This window comes from Eulemur rufifrons, chromosome 9, assembly GCF_041146395.1.
Source record: "Eulemur rufifrons isolate Redbay chromosome 9, OSU_ERuf_1, whole genome shotgun sequence".
Classification (NCBI taxonomy): Eukaryota; Metazoa; Chordata; class Mammalia; order Primates; family Lemuridae; genus Eulemur; species Eulemur rufifrons.
In genome coordinates, this window is record NC_090991.1 from 24,462,249 (window position 1) to 24,485,276 (window position 23,028).

Consider the following 23,028-nt stretch of genomic DNA (forward strand, 5'->3'; position numbering starts at 1 on the left):
GGTAGCCACTAGCCACAAGTGGCTACTGAGTATTAGAAATGTGCCTTGTGTGACTGAGGACTGATTTTTAATTAATTTAATTCTAATTAATTTAGATTTAAATAGACACATATTGTTAATGGCTACCACATGAGACAATGCAACTTTAAGCAACCAAGGCAGAAGATATTATGATAGTCCAGGAAAAGAAAATCCTTGAGGAAAAAAGGATTCGTTTTTGAAATACAGATTTGATAGTTAGCTAAATGGTTGAATGAGAAAAAGGAGAAACCTAGGCACAGGTTGTAAATTTAGATAATGAACAGAACAGTGCTTACTTCTCACTTCCACAATGCTAACAACCACATTTCCAACAACCTTCACTGTTAAGTATTCTAAAATAATAATTTCTGGAAGTTATTTAGTAAATGGCACATGATGAGGTAGCAAACTAAACATTTTATGCCAGAAAGGCACAACTTGATATTTTCTCAAGTCTCTGCTGGTTGTCTATTGAAACAAAAGGGCAAATTAAACATATGGAGACTCTTCAGGGTCTGTGTGTCCATCTGGGCTGACACTAAGCAGGATACAGAATCCAAGAACTTTTGGTCCAATTTACAGTCTAATTTTGTCTCAACTCTCAGCCTAAGGGAAAGGCAGGTTCTCAAGATTCTCCAAATGTGGCACTACCATGGAAACACATAGTATTTTACTTTTATGACAACATAAAATCATGTCTACCTGATCAACAGCTGTTGTCAAAAGCAATTAGTATTTAATTGTTTAACAATTCATTGTTTGAAACGGAAAATATAAAAATTGAGAAGTCATTAGTTTACTAATATATTTACTATAAGACTGAACAAGATGACTAGTTAGATCCTCATCAGCCAGACATGACAAAAATAAAATACACTGAAAGTAAACCTAAAAAAAAGAATTTCTCTCCTTACAAGTGCCTTGTTCTAAGAACTAGTTAAAAATTTTGGAAATAAAGAACAGCTTGAAAGCACAAGGTTGGATAATGAAAATAAAGACTACTGTGGGCTTTTAAATTTTATTTTTTATTGTGGTGAAATATATTAAAATTTGCCATTATTTTTAAGTGTACAATTCAGTGGTATTAATTATATTCACCATGTCATGCAACCATCACCACCATCCACTTCCAAAACTTTTTCATCACCCTAAATAGAAGCTCTGTAAGCATTAACAATAGCTTTCCATTCTTCATTACCCCCTAAGTCCCTGATAAACATTTTTTTTGGGGGGGGGGGGACAGAGTCTCACTTTGTTGCCCAGGCTAGAGTGCCATGGCATCAGCCTAGCTCACAGCAACCTCAAACTCCTGGGCTCAAGCGATCCTTCTGCCTCAGCTTCCCAAGTAGCTGGGACTAGAGGCATGCCTGGCTAATTTTTTCTATATATTTTTAGTTGTCCTGCTAATTTCTTTCTATTTTTTAGTAGAGACGGGGTCTCGCTCTTGCTCGGGCTGCTACTGAACTCCTGACTTTGAGAGATCCTCCGGCCTCGGCCTCCCTGAGTGCTAGGATTACTACAGACATGAGCCACTGCGCTGGGCCAAGTCCCTGATAAACTTTAAACTGTTTTCTGTCTCTATAAATTTGCCTGTTTTACAAGTGGAAACACAGTATTTACCCTTGTGTCTAACTTAATTACTTAGGATAAAATTTTCAAGGTTGATCCATGTTGTAGCATGTATTAGAACTGGCTGAATCACTGTGTATATATACATACAATATTGTATGCATATGCCATATTTTGTTTACTCATCTGTTGATGGATACTTGGATTATTTCCATCTTTTGGTTTTTATGAATAATTCTACTATGATACATACAAATATCTTTTTGAGTCCCTGCTTTCAATTCTTTCAGGTATATACCTTGGAGTGAAATTTTTGGGTCACATAGTAATTCTATGTTTAGCTTTTTGAGAAACTGCCAAACTGCATTCCACAGCAGCTGCAATATTTTACATTCCCACCAACAGTACACAAAGGTTTCCAATTTTTCTCATCCTTGCCAACATTTACTTTCTATTGTTTTTTTAATTGTACCCATCCTAGTAAGCATCTCATTATGTTTGATTTGCATCTCCCTAATGACTAGTAACACTGAGCATCTTTTCATGTGCTTATTAGTCATTTATGAACCTTCTTTGGAAAAGTGTCTATTCAAGCCCTTTGCCCCATTTTTTAATTGTGTTATTTGTTGAGTCGGAGTTCCCTTTTTTTTTTTGGAGACAGAGTCTTGCTCTGTCTAGAGTGCTGTGGTGTCAGCCCAGCTCACAGCAACCTCAAACTGCCAGGCTCAAGCAATCCTCCTGCCTCAGCCTCCCAAGTAGCTGTGACTATAAACGTGCGCCACCACACCCAGCCAAATCTTTTCATCTTATTTTCATTTATTAATCGGCTATTTTTCACTTATCATATTTAGTTATTTCCTCTATTCTCTTTGTTTATACCTAGCTTGGTCGAGTTTCCAATTCTTCTTATCCCTATTTCCACAGCCCTAGTGTGGAAGTTCTATCACACTTGTCCATTACACAAATCATTATATACCCATCTCCATCACCAATAATGTCTGAACATTAATAATAATGCCTATTTCTACTCCACCCACCAAGAAGAGATCTTTATAACACATTAACTTCTCCATTCTCCCAAATGTATATTTTAAAAACAGGCTATCATATATGCCCAATAAAAAGTAACCTGAATATAAAGAGGAGCCTCTATTTTCCATCTAAAAGTATTTTTGTCAACTTGTATATAAACTAAGTTTTAGGGACATATATGATAACACTTAAAAGCTTATAATATTTAAATCTTATATTATACATACATATTCAAAATCTAATTTAAATATGTGAAAATTGCTTTTCTTCCTCATAATTTATAAAACAACTTTCTCCCCCCCTTTTCTTTCTTTTAAGAGACAAGATCTCACTCTCTTGCTCAGGCTAGAGTGCAGTGGCTTGATTTTAGCTCGCTGCAGCCTCAAACTCCTGGGCTCAAGCAATCCTCCTGCCTCAGACTAATGGTGTATGCCACCACACCTGGCTAATTTTTTTTTTACTTTTTGTAGAGATAGGGGTCTCACTGTGTTGCCCAAGTTGGTGTTGAACTCTTGGTCTCAAGCAATCCTCCCACCTCAGCCTCCCAAAGTGCTAGGATTACAGGTATGAGCCACCGTGCCCGAACTTTATTCAAATTATTCACCATGCATCTTAAACATTTGTTTTCATAATCACCATAGCTATTTTTTGAGTCATCTAACAGCTTTTCAGACTAAAACATTTTCACTTCTTTGAAAATCAGTACTTTCGAGTATATGTATGATGTCACCAGAAATTTTATCCAAAGCTACAAGTAACCATTTGCAAAGCATTAGGCCTGTTGGGCTCTACCATCCTTCCTATGGCAAGTAGATATCCATGATCTCCACCACTGATCCACTCACTCTATCACTTGAAGGTAATCTTTAAAAAGCCCCTTAATAAAGCTATCCAACACTTACATCTATAAGGTAATGACCCCCAGAATAATTCTAAATCTGTTAAATTTCATTGCTTCCTTAAAAAGAAAATTCTGCCAGGTGGTCTCTGTGCTTCCTGATATTAGCACTAACTGACGTTTCAGATTAACATTTCTTTCCTAAATAGTACTTTGTTGTTCAAAATACAGGTTCAATATGGCTTATCCAAAATGATTGGGAACGGAAGTGTTTCAGACTTTGGATTTGCAACACTCAACCTATTACAGACTTGAAAGAACATCACATAACTTGAAAGTCTTTGTAAGACAACTCTCTTTACTATAGGATGATTTTGGAGGAAAAAAGAAATTCAAGCTTATCTTACATTTAAGAAGATGTGGTAACTAAGAATTTCTGTTTTATGTTATTTGTAAAATTCCCCTTTCATCTCTGGGTTGAAAAAGAACCTTACTTAAGATCTGTTACAGGGCTGGGTGTGGTGGCTCATGCCTGTAATCCTAGCACTCTGGGAGGCCGAGGCAGGAGGATAGCTTTAGGTCAGGAGTTCAAGACCAGCCTGAGCAAGAGTGAGACCCAAAGACCCCGTCTCTACTAAAACAGAAAAAGTTAGCCCGGCATGGTGGAGTGTGTCTGTAGTCCCAGCTACTCGGGAGGCTGAGGCAGGAGGATCGCTTGAGCCCAGGAGTTTGAGGTTGCTGTGAGCTAGGCTGACACCACGGCACTCTAGCCTGGGCAACAGAGCGAGACTCTATATCAAAAAAAAAAAAAAAGGATCTATAACAGATTCTCAATTTGTTCTTCATTCTCTTTCTACTCCATTTGCATGTAAGACATATATATTATAATATTACTTACTACTTTTTCTATACCATCTTTCCCTATTTTGAGATGTTATTACTGAACTTTTATTTGGTTAGAGAAATTCCTTGAGTATTTTCCTCAGATAAGGTACATGGATGTACACTGGGTGTATGTATACTTGAAAATTCTTTCTTTTGTCCTAAAAATTGGTGAGGTACAGTATTTTCTCTCAATGATGGAGACATTGCTATTTTCTTCTAGCTTTCAATTTCTCTTTATCTTTGTATTTCAGGAACTTCAACCACCTAGGACTTAGAGAGTGTTCTCTTTCAATCCAAATTCAAGTCTTTACACATACACACACAGGTACATGCGCGTGTGTGAACCAGTTCAGGAAGCTTTTTTTCACTTAAAAAAAAAAAAAAAAGAACTATCAAAGCAATACATGTCTATGGTTTTAAAAATAATAATAAAAAGTAGAAAATGATTTAAAATAAAAAAAAGTTTGCTTTTCCACACTCTCAGATGCCTAAAGGCAATCCCTCCCCCCCCAACCCCAAGGTCTCAAGGGAACTCTTGACCTCAAACAAACCATGCTCACATGGACTGATTAACTCCAGAGAAGAAGTTAGAAAAAGGCATTGGGGATATGCTTTTAGGTTAATCATCTTTCAAAAATGCACAATTCAGTAATAGATATATTATTGATATATATATTATAGATAACATTTATTTTCTGTGTTTTCAGAATTTGTTTGGCAACAAACATGTATAAGCAAAAAAACCAACGCTATTAAATAGAAAATGAGTAAAGGAAAACAGGCAGAGTCCTCAAGGAATACAAAAGGACTGAAAACTGGTACCAGGTTTAACTACTTTCTGCTAAGAAAGGCCAAGAAGGTTCTCTGACATTTGCTCTATAATGTTTTGATGCCAGCCCCAGATTAGAAATTGGCTTTGTGATATTAAGAAAAACATACTCTTACTCTTGCATCAGGCTCAAAGCCCCTGGGATGGGTCAAAGGATTTCATTAGTGTCTGTTCTGCAAAACACAGTCAATTAATACCTCCAATTGCTTTTGGTCTTAATAAAAAACAAAGTCAGAAAAATTTAATCTTTTTAAAAACAATACTAAGTTTAAGATGAAAAAATTATACATAAATTACATTAAATATACCTATAACCACCAAGAATTTGGCAAATAGAGTTGTATACAAGTAAATTTTATTTTGAAATTTCACATTTCTAAGGACAGAATGTCTTGGCTTGGCATATAGGCAGTAAGCTGGTATTATAAACAGCTTTGTTCCTTGGTCTAGACAATATTCTAAATTTGCAAGTGCTAATTGCAAAGACTCACTGTATTGTTAGTTATCTATTCAATATTCCCCACCTCTTCTACCTTAATGTAGACCCAGGAGTTCATTCAGAGTAGCAATATGCAAATTAAAAATGTTTTGCCCCTCAGGCCACCTTACACACACATTGGAGGATGTCCAGAATGTGTCCCAGTTTCCCAGTTTAAAAGATAGGTAAGCAAAGAGATAAGATTAGACTTCTGGGAGAGCCATTTTTTCTGATTTAAAAAAGAAGAAAGAAAAATGAGACCCAGCTGGCATGAGCCTTTTGCCCTTCCCCCTTCTCCCTATCTATCAACACTTGCAACCATAATGATGTGAACTACCTGATAAAGAAGACAAACTAGGAAAGAGAAAAGGAGACTTGGTCCTGTGAAAAACTAAACCTTTTGGTTACGCTAAAGCAAAATTTATATAAGAGCCTTAACATTAGACAGACAGACGAAACATTATGTATCTGAGTGAAATAAATTTGACTCTGTGAATAAAAATCACATACAAAAAGAAAGTGCTTTATTTTTTGGTCAAGACTTTTATAAAGAATAATCTATGGCCAGGTATGATGGCTCACACCTGTAATCCTAGCATTTTGGGAGGCCAAAGTAGGAGGATTGCTCAAGGTCAGGAGTTCAAGACCAGTCTGAGTAACACAGCGAGTCCGCGTCTCTCTAAGAAATTAAAAAATTATTCCTATGAACACATTTGGGGAGGGGGAAAAAAAAAAAAAGAAATTAAAAAATTAGCCAGGTGTGGCAGTGTGCACCTGTAGTCCTAGCTACTGGCAAGGCTGAGGTGGGTGAATAGCTTGAGCCCAGGATATTGAGGCTACAGTGAGCTACCTTAGTGCCAGTGCGCTCCACACTCCACCCTGGGCAACAGAACAAGATCCTGTTTCAAAAAAAAAAAAGAATGATCTATAATGAAATTATCCAAAATGACCTTTCTGTTCCAAAGTAACTAGTTTATATACATCAAAATAGTTAACCAATCCCTCAAATCCCATTTGGGATAGTCAAGTCTCCTATACCTACAAAAACAGAATATGCAGAAGAAAGAAAACAGACATGATTTTTATCAATACTACGAATTATAGCCCCAAATACCAATCCCTTTATAGTTTCTGCACACAAATATTCCTACGGTTTATCACATACTTCTAAAATATATGTGGGAAATTATCATAGGCTTTAAAAATGTTATTTATAATTAAGTTTTGTACATTACAAAATTAACTTCAGGATTTGAATGATTTTTTTTCTAAGACAGAGTCTTGCTCTGTCACCCAGGCAAGAGTGCAGTAGTGTCATCATAGCTCACTGCAACCTCAAATTCCTGGGCCCAAGTGATCCTCCTACATCCCAAGTAGCTGGGACTACAGGTACACTCGCTACTACACCTGACTAATTTTTCTACTTTTTGTAGTGATGGGGTCTCACTCTTGCTCAGGTTGGTCTCGAATTCCTGGCCTCAAGCAATCCTCCTGCCCCACGGCAGGACTTGAATTTTTTTGTTTGTTCTAAGAGAGACAGAGTCTCACCCTGTCACCCAGGCTGGCATGATCATAGCTCACTGCAGCCTTAAACTCCTGGGCTCAAATGATCTTCCTGCCTCAGCCTCCCAAGCAACTGGGACTACAGGGGTACACTACCATGTCTGGCTAATTTGTTTTTTTTTTTTTTTTTTGTAGAGACAGAGTCTTGCTATGTTGCCCAGGCTGGTCTCAAACTCCCACCTCAGCCTCCCAAAGTGCTGGGATTACAGGCATGAGCCACTGTGCTCGGCCATGATTTGAATGATTTTCTAACACAGCCCTATATAAAACAAGGCAATGAAAGCCACAAAGACTGAAATCCAAACTGGAGAGGGGGATGGGAAAAGGAGACAAAGAGGAAGAGCAGGAGGAGGAAAGGGCAAGGGGGAGGAGACAGTGTGAAGGGGAGAGGGTGATGGAGGAGGGGGGAGGAAGGAAAGGGGAAGGAGGGAAGGAGGGGAAGGAAAGGAGAGGAAGAGGGAGAGACACATAGCTTTATTCAATTTTAACTTAAATCAACAAAGGTTTAATAGAAGAATCTATATTCTAGCTCTGAAGGGGTTCAGATTTAATTAACTCATCTCTAAAATACCTGGGATATATGCCCCTTAATTCCTTAAAAATAGAAGACTATAAACATAGTAAATTGGACTTTAGTTAACTTAGGACAAAGAATTTTTGTTTTATTTTTTTGCTTTATTTTGATTTCTCTTTAGTTTTATATTATAAACTCTTTTTAAGAGATGTCAAATCAATTTGGGGGGACAGAGAAAACCAACTAGCTAATTCTAAATGTTACACATACAGAAAAAAGGATAATAAAAGCAGAGTTACTTCTAAATTTGCTTGCCTTTAAGTACATCTGTAAAAAAAATTTAATGTATCTTCAAAGAAAAGTTATTTACAAGTAAAATACTGATCTTGTTATGCATGATTATGAAAACGTAAACAAAGCTGGGGTAAAAAAGTAGCATCCAAGAAAAAAGTACATTTCTGGAGTTTCCTAGCTTCCAGTGCCTACCACAGTTCCTAGTACATAACAAGTAGTCAATAAATATTTGTTGAATGAATAAACAAGCTCTATGACAAAGCAAAAAGATATATAAGAAATACATCCTGTTTCATAATACTCAAATCTACATTGTCTACAGCAAGTTAACTATATTTTGGAAATGGGAGGCAATATCATCACACAGATTTATTCACATGTTGGTGTATACTTTGAAGAGCTAAAACTATAAAAGCCACTAAGTACCACTACAGCACATAATTGTACGGTATGTTCCAACTCACCTCACACAACATTCTACTGCACGAAACCAATGAAGCATCTCATCATGTAGAGTACACAACTGCAGGCAGGAAAGAAAAACTTTCTCAGCATCACTGTACCAGCCTGCATCTGAAAGAAAGCCACCTAAAGAACAAGAAAAATCAGTAATTTTAGATAATTTAATAAATTGCCTGAAAGCTACAAAGACATGCCTACAGTGAATATTATCTAAACTAAAACAAACCCATAATATTAAAGTCCTGTGGCTAGCCTAAAATAAAGATATTAACTGTGAAGTTTTGAACTAGGGGGATTAGGATCGAAGTTGAGACTTTGAATAAGGAGTTAAGAGTTTTAACCCTCTAAGAATACTCCATGGCACAAGACTTGACATTTTCTAGCTAACAATCCACTACATTCTAATTATTCTATTATTTTCACCTTGCAGTGTACAAATAACTTTTCAATTTCCCAATATGCAATCTCAAAGAAGATAAAGAAATCGGAATAAACAATCTTCTTAGTATAGCAACACATCATAGAGGATACACAGATAAAAAAGATGGTGATGCTTACTCATCTTATTTTTTTAGCAAGAAATTAAATTACTGTCCTGACATCATTTCTTCTGAATACTCTCTGAGGATCTTGGCTCCCAATAATAACTAACTTTTAATACATTTTTACTACACTGTGTAACCACTTTGTATTGTGGGAACCACTCTGCATGAATTCTCTCATTTAACTTTCACAACACATCTTCAACTTAAATGCAATTACCGCCTCAATTTATTAGATGAAAAACTTGAGGACAGAGAATCCAAAGCTTACAAACTAGTAGGTGGAAAGAATCGAATCCATATAATTTGACTTCAGAGGCTAAGTCTGCAGTTACTATACTACATTAGGTATCATGAGGAACACTTTCTTAGTGTTATTGAGGATTAGTTACAATAACCAGAAAACATAAAGTGACATTCTGTATTTCTTCAATCCTAAAACACACATTTTTTTGCACATCTTAAAACCTCTAAAATTAGAATAGATCATAAAACTGATAATGTATTACAATAACTGGCAGCATTTTTTTCTTGGTACACAAAAAATATGGTATGTCTTAATGGTGTCAATAATGTCTGAGTCAATAAAATATATTTTGCTCAGACCCATGTTTTATGTTTAATTAAAGCTACATGTAATGAGACAAATTTTATTTTATTCATTGGAAACAACTGTGCTTTAGAACATTCTAAGGTCCTTACCAAGTGCCCAGAATAGTGAGGTAATTATACATATTCATACTAAGCAACCTTCTATTCATTATCCCAACATATTGTGTGTTGTGCTGGTTATTAGGATATTGTCTCTCAGCTTCAAATCGCCCTTCTAGACTCTGTTTTATGATGCTGAGGCAAGGACTCTGCAAACTACATTTCTCATCTGCTAGCTGGCGCCCTGTTAGGCTCTGCCAATGGGAGGCACTAGAAAAAGGGGCTGCAAGACTGGAAGATCAAGGGACACTCCTTCATGTTTCTGTCAGCATGGCCCCTGCTGACCCGAACACACCAGGGTTTGTTTGTTTACTCTAGCAGTAACAGTTCATTCCAGTAAGCAACAGTCAATACAAGCTGCAGCCTTCCAACACTTCCAAAACCAGTTTCACAGCACCGCATGAGACGTCCCTCCTAGGGGTCTAGATCCACCAGCCTAACAGCATCCTAGCTCTACAAGGCACTTCCTCAAGCTTCCAAATGTCAATAATTGCAACCACTTTCCTTGGTTCCCCAAGCCCTAGGAGTGGTAGCTGATTCTTGCAGTTGGTATGTCCACAATACCTTCCTGTTTCCTTTTTGCCTTCTCAGTTCTCTAATACCTTGTTAAAAATTCTTTATAAAACTCTTTTAAAAATTCTATCTCCACAATATGGACGGATCCTGAAAATATTATGCTAAATAGTCAGTCACAAAGGCCATATATTTTATGAGTCCCTTTATATAAAATGTCCAAAATACGAAAATCTGTAGAGACAGAATGTAAACTGACAGTTGCCTGGGGTTAGAGTGAAATGAGGAATGACTGCTAATGGCTAGGGTTTTCTTTTCTTTTTTCTGAGACAGAGACTCACTCTGTTACCCCGGGCTAGCGTGCTGTGGCATCGGCCTACCTCACAGCAACCTCAAACTCCTGGGCTCAAGCAATCCTCCTGCCCCAGCGTTCCGGAACTACAGGTGGGCGTCATGATACCCAGCTAATTTTTCTTTTTCTTTTTTTTTTTTTTTGAGACAGAGTCTCACTCTGTTGCCCAGGCTAGAGTGAGTGCCATGGCGTCAGCCTAGCTCACAGCAACCTCAAACTCCTGAGCTCAAAGGATCCTCCTGTCTCAGCCTCCCGAGTAGCTGGGACTACAGGCATGCGCCACCATGCCCGGCTAATTTTTTCTATATATATTTTTAGCTGTCTATATAATTTCTTTCTATTTTTTAGTAGAGATGGGGTCTCGCTCTTGCTCAGGCTGGTCTCGAACTCCTGAGCTCAAACGATCCGCCCACCTCGGCCTCCCAGAGTGCTAGGATTACAGGCGTGAGCCACCGCGCCCGGCCATTCTTTTTTTTTTTTTTTTTTTTAAGTAGAGAATGGGTCTTGCTGTTGCTCAGGCTGGTCTTGAACTCCTGACTTCAATGGATCCTCCCACTTTGGCCTCACAGAGTGCTAGGATTACAGGCTTGAGGCATGCACACCCGGCCAGATATGGCTTTCTTTTTGAGGTGGGGACAATGTTCTAAAACTTACTGTGGTAATGTTTGCACAACTCTGTGAATGTACTAAAAACCACTGCATTGTATACTTTCCATGGATGAACTGTATGGTATGTGAATTATATCTCAATAAGGCTGTTATTTTAAAAAATTATCTCTATCACTGTACATTTCTGGTATAATGTTTACTTACCCTATGGATAATTTTAGGATTAAGACTGATAATATGAGTTTGCTAGGACTTGGTTCTCTCTCTGAGATATCTATCTGGCTCATTACAACAGCCAAATTGGTATAAGTATATGTGGAGATGACAGAGGACCTCAATGAACCTTTCTGTCTTTCACCTTCCTTGATACTAAATCTCTCCCACACAGATTTTTACATGACCATTTATAAGTAAAGGGATGTCATCATTAACATTTGCCAAGATCACAAACACTCCATTGTTACAGACATTCTTTTGTCAATTCTTTGTTGAAACTGATATTCCATGAGACTATTAAAGGATAAATGCTGAGGGCTCTTTTCAGAAAAGAATATGCCTATGATCCCAGCACTTTGGGAGGCCAAGGCAGGAGGATTGCTTGAGGCCAGGTATTTGAGACCAGCCTAGGCAACATAGTGAGACCTTGTCTCTACAAAAAAAATAAGAAAAAATTAGCTGGGCATGTTGGCGCATGCCTATAGTCCTAGCTACTTGGGAGGCTGAGGTGGGAGGATCGTTTGAGCCCAGGTGTTCCAGGCTTAGTGAGCTATGATCACACCACTGCATTCTAGCCTGGGCAACAGAGCAAGACCCCATTTCTAAAAATGAAAGAAAAAAGAAAGAAAAGAAAGAAAAGAGGGAAGGAGGGGAGGGAGGGAGGCGAGGAAGGAAAGGGAGGGAGGGAGGGAAAAGAAAAGAAAGCTCCAAAGTTCCTCTAGCAAGTTGTCTTTGACCACTACAAAGAATTACTCTAAGATTGAAGGAAATAGTTGTGAAAATTTGTATGCACATGTGTGTGCAAATGAGAGACAGAGAGAGAAAAAACATGTACATGCACACATTAATGTGAGAAGTTAAAAATGAAAGGTCTGTAGTGATAGAACAGTACTGTATCCTGATAGTGATGGTGGTTACATGACTGTTTACATGGAATCAATTGCACAGAAACACAAAATGAGTGCATGTGAAAACTGGTAAAAACTAAATAAGGCCTATAGTCTAGTTAACACTATAATACCAATGTCAATTTCCTGATTTTGATATTGTTCTACAGTTATATAATATGTCACCACGGGAGGAAGCTGGAGGAATGGCTCAAAGAACTCTAGGTATTATTTTGCAACTACTTGTCAATCTGCAATCATTAAAAAAAAAAAAAAAAAAAAAAAACTTTAAATAAAGAAAAAAAAGTAGCAGCAACTTTGTAAATAGTTGTCTGAAACATACATATATAGATTTGTGAAAACCATAACAATGTTATACAAACACTAAACGATATTTTTTATATGTACAGAAAATACATTTTTCTATATGTATAGCATACAAAACTTTTTCTGACTGCTTTTACATTTGTTTTCACTACCCTCATAATATCCCCATGAAAAATACAGTAACCCTCATTTTAGAGATGAGGAAACTGAAGCCCCAAAAGCATTATGCCCCATGCTACAGTCTACAGCAAGCAGGTGAAAGAGGCTGGTGGCAGCACCGTGACATGGCAGAAAGATACGTGCTTTGGAATCATACAGACACAGGATTCTAAACTTAACTCCACTACCAGCTATGTGACTTGAGCCAGTTATTCAACTTTTCTGTTTCCTCATATGTAAAGTGGTATTAATACCATCACTTCATTGGAATGTCACGAGGATTTAGAAAGATACCATTTAAACACCTAGTATCGTGCTTGGCACAGAACTAATGTTCAATAAATGACAAGTAGTTCTGACATTCTTCTCATAACCTCCGTACGTAGACTTTGGGTAAAGTCCTGGGAGAATCCTTTATTGTCAGCAGGTTTAATTCTGAGTCTATCACAGAACAAAATACTCCTCTATTTTATCATTACTTACCTAAAACAAAGCCAACCTGAATGGCTTTTTCCTTTACTGCAGCATCTGATTCTGCGATATAAGAGCACCGTCTACTGAATGAGTAGGCCAAGACAGAGGCAACTTTAACACCATGATCCATCAAAGCCTGAAAACAATGATGAAGCAAATGTCTGAAAGAGAAGAAAAAGGCTTATTTTATAGAGGTAAATTACCTTTGTCCTTTTAGAAAGTGCTAGGTGCTTCTCTTTTAAACCACAGCATTATTATTTTCCAGGATGGAATAAGTTAAAAAGTGTTTTGCCTTATGAATTATGAGGCTATAATAACTCAAAATTTAGCCTAGTATCTTTACTCAGGGAATATATCACTCAGGAAAAGCACAGTGTGTAACATGACGGCAATGAAGGATGAGGCTACCTTCTAAAATCAGCTTTAAAAACCAAATTACAATTCAACAATAAAAAGACAAATAACCCAATTAAAAATAGGCAATGGATTTGAACAGACATTTCTCCAAAGCAGATATGCAACTGGATGATAAACACAAAGTAAGATGCTCAACATCATTAGTGATTAGGGAAATGCAAACCAAAATCACAATGAGATACCACTTCACAGTCAAAAGAATGGCTATTAATAATTTTCAAAACCTTTTTTTAGAGATAGGGTCTCACTCTATCTCCCAAGGTGGAGAGTGCAGTGACACAATCATAGCTCACTACACCCTCAAACTCCTGGGCTCAAGCGATCCTCCTGCCTCAGCCTCCCAAGTAGCTAGGACTATAAGTACATGCCACCATGCCCAGTTAATTTTTAAAATTTTTTTGTAGAGTCAGAGTCTCACTGTGTTGCCCAGGCTAGTCTTGAATTCCTGGCCTCAAGGGATCTCCCTTGGTCTCCCAAAGTGATGGGATTATAGGCATGAGCCAACATGCCCAGAAATACAATTTTTTTAAGTGTTGGCAAGATGTAGCCAAACTGGAACCCTCATACACTAGTGGTGGAAATATAAAATGGTACAGCTGCTGTGAAAAGAGTTAGCAGATTCTCAAAAAGTTAAACATAGGGTTACTATATGTATACATCCTAGGTATATATCCAAGAGAACTAAGAATATGACCATACCAAATCTTGACCAAGAATGTTCATAACAGCATTATTCATAATAGCCAAAAGGTGGAAACAACCCAAATGTTCATCAATAGGTGACTGGGTAAACAAAACATAGTATTATACTTACAATGGAAAATTATTCAAGCAATAACATGAATGAGCCTTGAAAACCTCATGCTAAGTGAGTCAGTCACAAAAGATCTTATATTGGATGACTCCATTTATATGAAATATCTAGAACAGGGAAATCCATAGAAATAGAAAATAGATTAATGGTCAGCCAGAGACTAAGGGTAAGAAGAAATAGAGAATGACTATTAATGGTTTCTTTTTGAGGTGATAAAATGTTCTATAATTACTCAGTGGCGATGGCTACAAAACTTTGTGAATAACTGAATGGTACAATTTAAAATGGTGAATTTTATGGTATGTGAATTATATCTCAACAAAAAAATCTTTTTTTGGGGACAAAGTCTCACTCTGTTGCCCGGGCTAGAGTGCTGTGGTATCAGCCTAGCTCACAGCAACCTCAAACTCCTGGGCTCAAGCAATCCTATTGCCTCAGCCTCCCAAGTAGCTGGGACTACAGGCACATGCCACCATGCCTGGCTAATTTATTTTTTTATATATATATATATATATATATTTTTTTTTTTTTTTTAGTTGTCCAGCTAATTTCTTTCTATCTTTTTTTTTTTTTTTTTTTTTTTTTTAGTAGAGACGGGGTCTCGCTCTTGCTCAGGCTGGTCTCGAATTCCTGAGCTCAAACGATCAGCCCACCTCAGCCTTCCAGAGAGCTAGGATTACAGGCGTGAACCACCACGCCCGGCAATAAAAAAATCGTGAAAGAACAAAACTGTAACTGCTTCGAATAAAGGGAAAAATTACATGTTTTTAGTTTCACAAACATATAAAACACTTACCAAGGGGTTTGGACTTGGTAAAAGATAACCTAAGAGATGAAAAAGAGGTATTCCACTAAATCTTTACAACAGCCATGTTGAGAACTGCACAGAGAAATTCAAATCCCAGAAAGCTGACCTTCCCTTAACGAATGATTTTTAAAGCTTTTCTATAGTCTTCTTTACCAAAATTGAGTTCTCATTTATTATTTTTTTTACAGACTAATTTTAATTAATCAACCAAGAAGTTTTTCTGTAATTTTAGTACACAGGCCACGTTTCCAAGTTATCCTTGGATGCTGAAATTATGCTGTTTATTTACTTGTTTATTATTTTATCATCACTCTCTAAAATACAAACTCCACAAGAAAGGGCCCTGTAGATCTCATTCACTGTTGTACCTCTAGCATCTAGAATAGTACCTGTACATACTAGGCATCCGACAAGTATTGACCTAGCTAATTTGTTGAACAAATAAAACAACTTTGCAATATTATTAGAGATCAGCAGTATTTTGTGAAACTATATTCTTATTTTCCTAGAAATGTGGGTTACGAAAAAGAAATGGCAGTTAAAGCAAATTTAGGGGAAAATACTAAATAAAACAGCAAGTACAATCAAAGGCCAGATCATCCCTTTGTGGCTCCTACTACATGACAACACCTACAATGAGGACGATGAATTCAGTCTTCATTTCATGAACTCAAAAAGCTAAACTGCCAGAGTGTTAGCTTTCCAAAGGGGATAGAGGCAGGCAGAACAAACCTTCTTCTCTTTGCCACCAAGCTTAGTTGTTTGAGCTGTACAATTGCTGTGACAATATTTTTACTTTATTCTGTATCATGCTGGTGGGCACTCCTCAAGTTGTAAGTCTTAAACTGTTTTCAAATTCTACTTCTAGGTATATATCTAACAGATACGCATACATATGTTCACCAAAAGATATGTACAAGAATGTTCACAGGCCGGGCGCGGTGGCTCACGCCTGTAATCCTAGCACTCTGGGAGGCCGAGGCGGGTGGATCGCTCAAGGTCAGGAGTTCGAGACCAGCCTGAGCAAGAGCGAGACCCCGTCTCTACTAAAAAATAGAAAGAAATTATATGGACAACTAAAATATATATAGAAAAAATTAGCCGGGCATGGTGGCGCATGCCTGTAGTCCCAGCTACTCGGGAGGCTGAGGCAGTAGGATCGCTTAAGCCCAGGAGTTTGAGGTTGCTGTGAGCTAGGCTGACGCCACGGCACTCACTCTAGCCCGGGCAACAAAGCAAGACTCTGTCTCAAAAAAAAAAAAAAAGAATGTTCACAGTAGCACTATTTATAATAGCTAAAAACTAGTAATAGTCTAAATGTCCATCAATAACAGAATGAATAAATGATGACATAGTCATATGATGAAACACTATACATACACAGCAATGAGAGTGAACAAACCACAATTAATTGCACACAACATAGGTGATTCTCATAAACGTAATATTGAGGGGGGGAAAAAAAGCCAGAAACAGAAGGGTACAAACTGTATGACTATATATGAAGTTCTAAAACAGGCAAAATGAACACAGTGGTTACCCTGGGGAGGGGAAGTAGTGACCGGAAAAAGGCAAATCAGAGCTTTTGGGCTTCTAGTAACAACTGCAAAGAAAGTTAACATAACACATAGTAAAATAATACCAGATATATAGAAAAGCCAATTTGAGACAATTTCTCAATAAAACAATTTCAGAGATTTATATTGGCATTACATGTGAAAAGGTAAGATTATTTTAGCCATTCTAAGTTTTCTAACATAATCATATCTATGAAATACTTTCCATATCACACCAGGAATTGGTTAAAAAATAAATGTTACCTAAAAATGAATTTATAGAAAACAGTATGGCAGTTTCTAAAAAAATTAAAAAAAATAGTAGCCAGGCATGGTGGTACACATCTGTAGTCCCAGCTACTCAGGAGGCAGAGGAAGGATTGCTTGAGCCCAGGTGTTCAAGGCCAGCTTGTGCAACACAGCAAGATACTATCTCTTAAAAAAATTAAAATGAAAATTAAAACAGAATTACCATATGATCCAGCAATTCCACTTTTGGGTACGTAACCAAAATAACTGAAAGCAGGAACTCAAAGAGATACTTGTACACTCATGTTCACAGCAGTATTATTCACACTAGCCAAGAGATGGAAACAACCCAAATATCCATCAACAAATGAATGGATAAACAAAATGGAGTATATGCATATAATGGGATATTATCCAGCCTTAAAAAGAAATGAAAAAATCTGACACAGGCTACCACATAGATAAACCTTAAAAACATTATGTTAAGTGAAATATGACAGACACAAAGGGGCAAACATTATAGAATTCCACTTATATGGAGTACTAGAGTTGTCAAACTCTCAGAAACAGAAAGTACAACGGTGGTTGCTAGAGGCTGATGGGAGAAGGGAAAGAGGAGTTATTATTTAATGGGTACAGAATTTTGGGGGGGATAATGAACAAGTTCCGCAAATGGATAGTGTTGATGATTACACAACAATGTGAATGTACTTGATGCTACTGAATTGTACACTTAAAAATGGTTAAAATGGTAAATTTTATGTTATATATATTTTACCACAATTTTTTAAAAAAGAATTTACCTTTTATCCAAAGCTCTCAATACTTTAGCAAAAACTTCCAATTCACAAAATTCACTTCCCAGTTGACATAAGCGTCCTTGTTGGTAAAGCTGAAATAAAAAATAGTATAATGACTTTAAATTTTTTTAGTTTAATTTTAATTTCTACTTTCATTATATTTGATGAATATAATCTGACGAATTTAATGAAAATGATTCAAAGTCAGTATCATTACACAGTAATATCAGGAAACACTCTCATGATAAGAGAAATATAACACAAATTTCTACAATTCATATAAAAACATTTTCACAGTTGTATATAATTACTAAGAACTAATATTTGTTAAAAAACTTAGTACCTGGAACATGGTAAGTACTACAAAGGTACATAATTACATATTTATTAAACATAAAAACTGTTAAATTCAAGAAACATAAAACTGTTCACTTTTTTCCTTAAACAAAACCAAATACTTAATGTAAAATTATCAAAATAATAGAAGAGATAATGTCCAGAAAACAGAGCTGGTCAATACGCTCCACTAGGGGCTCTTCAGACTATCTCAAGAATCCAGTTCAGTTCTGGGCATGACATTTCACAAACATATAGCAATCCAGAATGGCAGGATTTCTAATCAAGTCATAACCATTTACACACTCCGACTTTTTAGAACTGCTATTTAAGATACCATTTTAAGAAATGTGTTAAAACGTTTATTTAAAATAATATGTGCACATGGTTAAAAAGAGACAAATACTATAGTCTTTCCCCCTCAGCCTCAATTTCGCCAAATGCTTTTGAATTTACATATGCTATACAAATAATACAGTACCTTAGAAGGCAGGAATTTTGCTATATTAGTTCACTTTATATCACAGGCACTTAACACTTAGCTCAGTTGAAGAAAACATAGGTTTCAGAAAAAGAACAAGATCTAGAGTTCTCCAAAAGGGGCAGTTAACTTTACTTTGTGCAGGGAAAACATACTAAAAACTCAGCACATTCTTGGTCATAAATCATTAGTCACAATGGAGGCCAGGTCAAATTAGGTACACGTATTAATGCAAAGCCATAAAGACTGCTGCAAGAGAAATCCATAACTGCTGGAGGGGAGAGGAGACAGGGACTACCACATGATGAGGAAGGGGAGAGGCGTAAATGCTATCATCATAATAGGCGGATATTAACATTAAAACCTTCATAAGGAAAGATTTGTTATTTTTGGAGATGACTATTTTCTGCTACAGAAAAATAAATAGTTCTGGGAATGTATATAGTAAAATTCACTATTATTGATTGCTGTCATATTTACTTGACTACTAATCAATACAGAATAACTCAAGGGAAACAAAGCGGAGAATTTATTACCCAAATTCCTGTCTGCAGGCTTAATCTGACAAATTTCTGATTTGAGACAGAAGAACACACACAGTTACGAAAATAAATACACACACTCCAAAAACACTAAGATAAAAATCTTAGAGCCGGAGGTGGTGGCTCAAAAACAAAAAAAAAAAACTAGCTTCTTACCAAAATGACAGACTCATCATTACCAAACTTAACGCTTAGAATTTCTTTTTCTTTTTTTAAGAGATGCTGTCTCGCTCTGTTGCCCAGGCTGGTCTTGAACTCCTGGGCTGAAGCGATCCTCCTGCCTCAGCCTCCTGAAGAGCTGGGACTACAAGAGCGAGCCACACCACATCCCGCTCAGAATTTTTTATAAGAATTGAAAACAAGTTATACAACTACTTTCCTATACTCGCTAGTCAAATAAAAAAAAAATTTTATGTGTTCTACAACTCACAGTATCCCTTTAATGACTAAAAATTGGTGTATCCAACTAAATGGATTTGAAAATTGAATCTAGAAAAGTTGCTGCTTGATAGTTTAATATGCCTTATCAACAAATACCAACATTTTTCTATATTCAGCTGTTTAGTTTTTCTAGTTAAAAATGGGCTCACATTAAAATTGGTGGGAGAGGGTAATGATTTAACTGTTTCAATTCATCCTTACCAAGTTTATCCAAATCCAAAAAAGGCAAATTAACACATTTTTTGAAGTAAAGGTGTTTTGGGATACCAATCTGGAATAAAAATAGCATCTAATCCTTACAGAAATCTTTCTTATATATGCCAGGTACTATTCTAGTACTTTCATAAACAATTCATTCTATCCTTTACAGATGAGGAAACTGAGGCGTAGAGAGTTAAATAATCTGTGCAAACTCATACAATTAGGCAGTGACAAAGCAGGAATCTGACCCCAGGCAGTCTATCCCTATATCCATGTTCTTAACAACTTCACTGTACTGTCTCTTGAAGATAATATAACAGGAAATACAAAAAAGCATAAAATAGACAATTTTAAACCTTTTAATAGAAATAATGGAAGATTTAAAGATTAATCCCTTCACAGATTCACACATCTTATGAAACAGAACTTAGGAGAGAAAACTGATGTTTTAGGTTATGGTAATTATTCTCATATCAGGTTTTTAGAACTCATTATTTTAGTTCATTATTACAGTGTTTACATTCTGTAAATCCACAGAATAATGAGGCTAGGAAAGGGCTCTATCAACTACTTTTAGCAGTAGGTACCTTAAGGAAAATAAAGAAAAACAAGCTTATTTCTAGAAGTAGGCAAATTACTTCCCACCAGATATAAAAAGACAATAAAAATATAATTAAAACATTATATAGGTATGAAGATAGACAAAATGCAAAGTTCAAACATAGACCTTAGTGTATGTAAAAATTAACAAATGACAAAAAAAATTTTAAAATCACCGAGGAAACAAAAAATTAATTAATAAAGAGTACATAAAAATGGGGAAACAAAGATGTCTACCTGATAAAATATAACAAAAATATTAATAAATTCCAGACTTATCAAAGTTGTAGATGTTAAAAAATTAAATCATTGCAGTACTAAAAGCTACTGGGTAACACTACCTTTCTAAGCATCTTATCACAGCTAAAACTCATAAAGGAAGAGGTGACTACATTAAAACCTAAAATGTCCATGAATATAAAATACTATACACATCGGCCGGGCGCGGTGGCTCACGCCTGTAATCCTAGCACTCTGGGAGGCCGAGGTGGGCGGATCGTTTGAGCTCAGGAGTTCGAGACCAGCCTGAGCAAGAGTGAGACCCCATTTCTACTAAAAATAGAAAGAAATTATATGGACAGCTAAAAATATATATAGAAAAAATTAGCCGGGCATGGTGGCACATGCCTGTAGCCCCAGCTACTCGGGAGGCTGAGACAGGAAGATCGCTTGAGTTCAGGAGTTTGAGGTTGCTGTGAGCTAGGCTGACGCCACGGCACTCACTCTAGCCCGGGCAACAGAGTGAGACTCTGTCTCAAAAAAAAAAAAAAAAAAAATACTATACACAAACATTAAAAATGCTGTACAACAAAGCTAAATAAAATATTAGTAGCATAGACGTGTAAGAGTTAATATCTATAATACACAAAGGAGTCTAATAAAAAGATAAATGGCCTGGTGGTGTTTTTAGAAACAAGGGCTTTCAGAGAATAAAATAAAAAAAGTGTAAGAAAGTATCTTGCAGGGCAAGACAGCCCAAAAGCCAGAGAACTCTCTGGGGGATAAAGATGGGTATGAAAGCCTTCCTTAACCCAAGGGATTCTAAACTGGCATGGCTGCTTTCCAAGTCAATTCAAAATTACCACAGGCTATAAGAGAACGTAGTTTTATTTCCAACAATAAAAACTTAGAAAGGTTTAGAAAAAGATATAAGGAACTTGAGTCCAAAACTAAGAATAACTATGAAAAGTCACACTAATGTGTGTACACACAGACACAAGGAAACTTGTGTATCTCACTCATGTTTGAAATTCTATCTTGTGAGTCATTAAATAGCAAAAACTTCAGAAACGAAAGAGTTGTCATCAAGGAAAAAAGACCCTGATACAAGTGAACAAGATCCCGAAAAGCTCAAGTTATATAATTCCACTTTTGTTTTCAAATTGTGTATCTGTATTATATATGCATACATGTAAAAGTCTAAAATGATAGCCAATAAAATGTTTATACATATGGTATTGGATTTACATCTCAAATCGTTCACCTAGATTATTGCAAAGGTTTGGTAGAACTCGTCTTTCCAGCACCACTCTTGCTTTCCTCTAATCAACTGTCTACACAGTAGCCGGAATGATCTTTTTAAAAAGTAAATAATATCATACCATTCCTTTGTTTAAAACCATTCGATGGCATCCCCAATGCACTTAATCTAAAATCTTTAATGTGACCTAGTTCCTAAAAGTTATCTGACCCCTGCCTATCTTTCTGACCTCACCTTTTAGTATTCTTTCTCCCTGTCTCTTACATTCCTGCCACCTTAGCTTTCTTAGCTCGTGATGTTTGCATTCATATGCTACTGCCTCCACATGAAGCACTGCAACTTGATTCTTTGCCTGGTTTACTTGTAACTCATCCAAATCGTCTCAATGGCTAGGTCACTTCTTCACCAAGACGTTCCCCTGACTACCCAGTCTAAATTCCGTTTCTTGGCTGGGCACAGTGGCTCACACCTGTAACCCTAGAACCTTGGGAGGTTGAGGAGGGAGGATCACTGGAGGCCAGGAGCTGGAGACCAGTCTGGGCAATAGTGAAACCTCATCTCTACAAAAAATAAAAAATTAGCCAGGCGTCGTTGCGCAACGCCTGTAGTCCCAGCTACTTGGGAGGCTGAGGCAAGAGGATCGCTTGAACCCAGGACTTTGAGGTTGTAGTGTACTATGACGATGCCACTGTACTCTAGCCTGGACAACAGAGGAAGACCCTGTCTCAAAAAAAAAAAAAAGTTCTGTTTCCTGTTAGACTTCTCATGGCACACTGTATTTTTCCTTCTCCATAGTGGCATCAAGGCATGCATGCATTCATTTAAAAAGTCATTTGTTAAATATGTCATTCCATTACGCTCTACATTGTATGAGGTGACCACAGTCTCTCCAATATCCCCAGTGCCTAGCACTAGGTGTACTTCAATATTTTCTAAAAGAAAAATCCAAATTGGTAGTTACCTACTTCGGATGGAACTCAGAACCTCAGAAGTTTATAATTACAGAATCAATGACTTAGTATTATTAC

General features: G+C 36.7%; 1 protein-coding gene across 1 annotated transcript in view; it reads right to left on the reverse strand.

The window, feature by feature from the left end:
* Positions 1-23,028, reverse strand: part of APPBP2 (amyloid beta precursor protein binding protein 2) — a 57,562-nt gene that overhangs the window by 22,353 nt on the left and 12,181 nt on the right. Inside the window, exons 2-4 of the mRNA XM_069482325.1 lie at positions 17,923-18,011; positions 13,285-13,436; positions 8,488-8,611 (exon numbers count right to left, since the gene is read on the reverse strand). Coding sequence (XP_069338426.1) covers positions 8,488-8,611; positions 13,285-13,436; positions 17,923-18,011 — 365 coding nt within the window. The remainder of the gene's footprint in view (positions 1-8,487; positions 8,612-13,284; positions 13,437-17,922; positions 18,012-23,028) is intronic.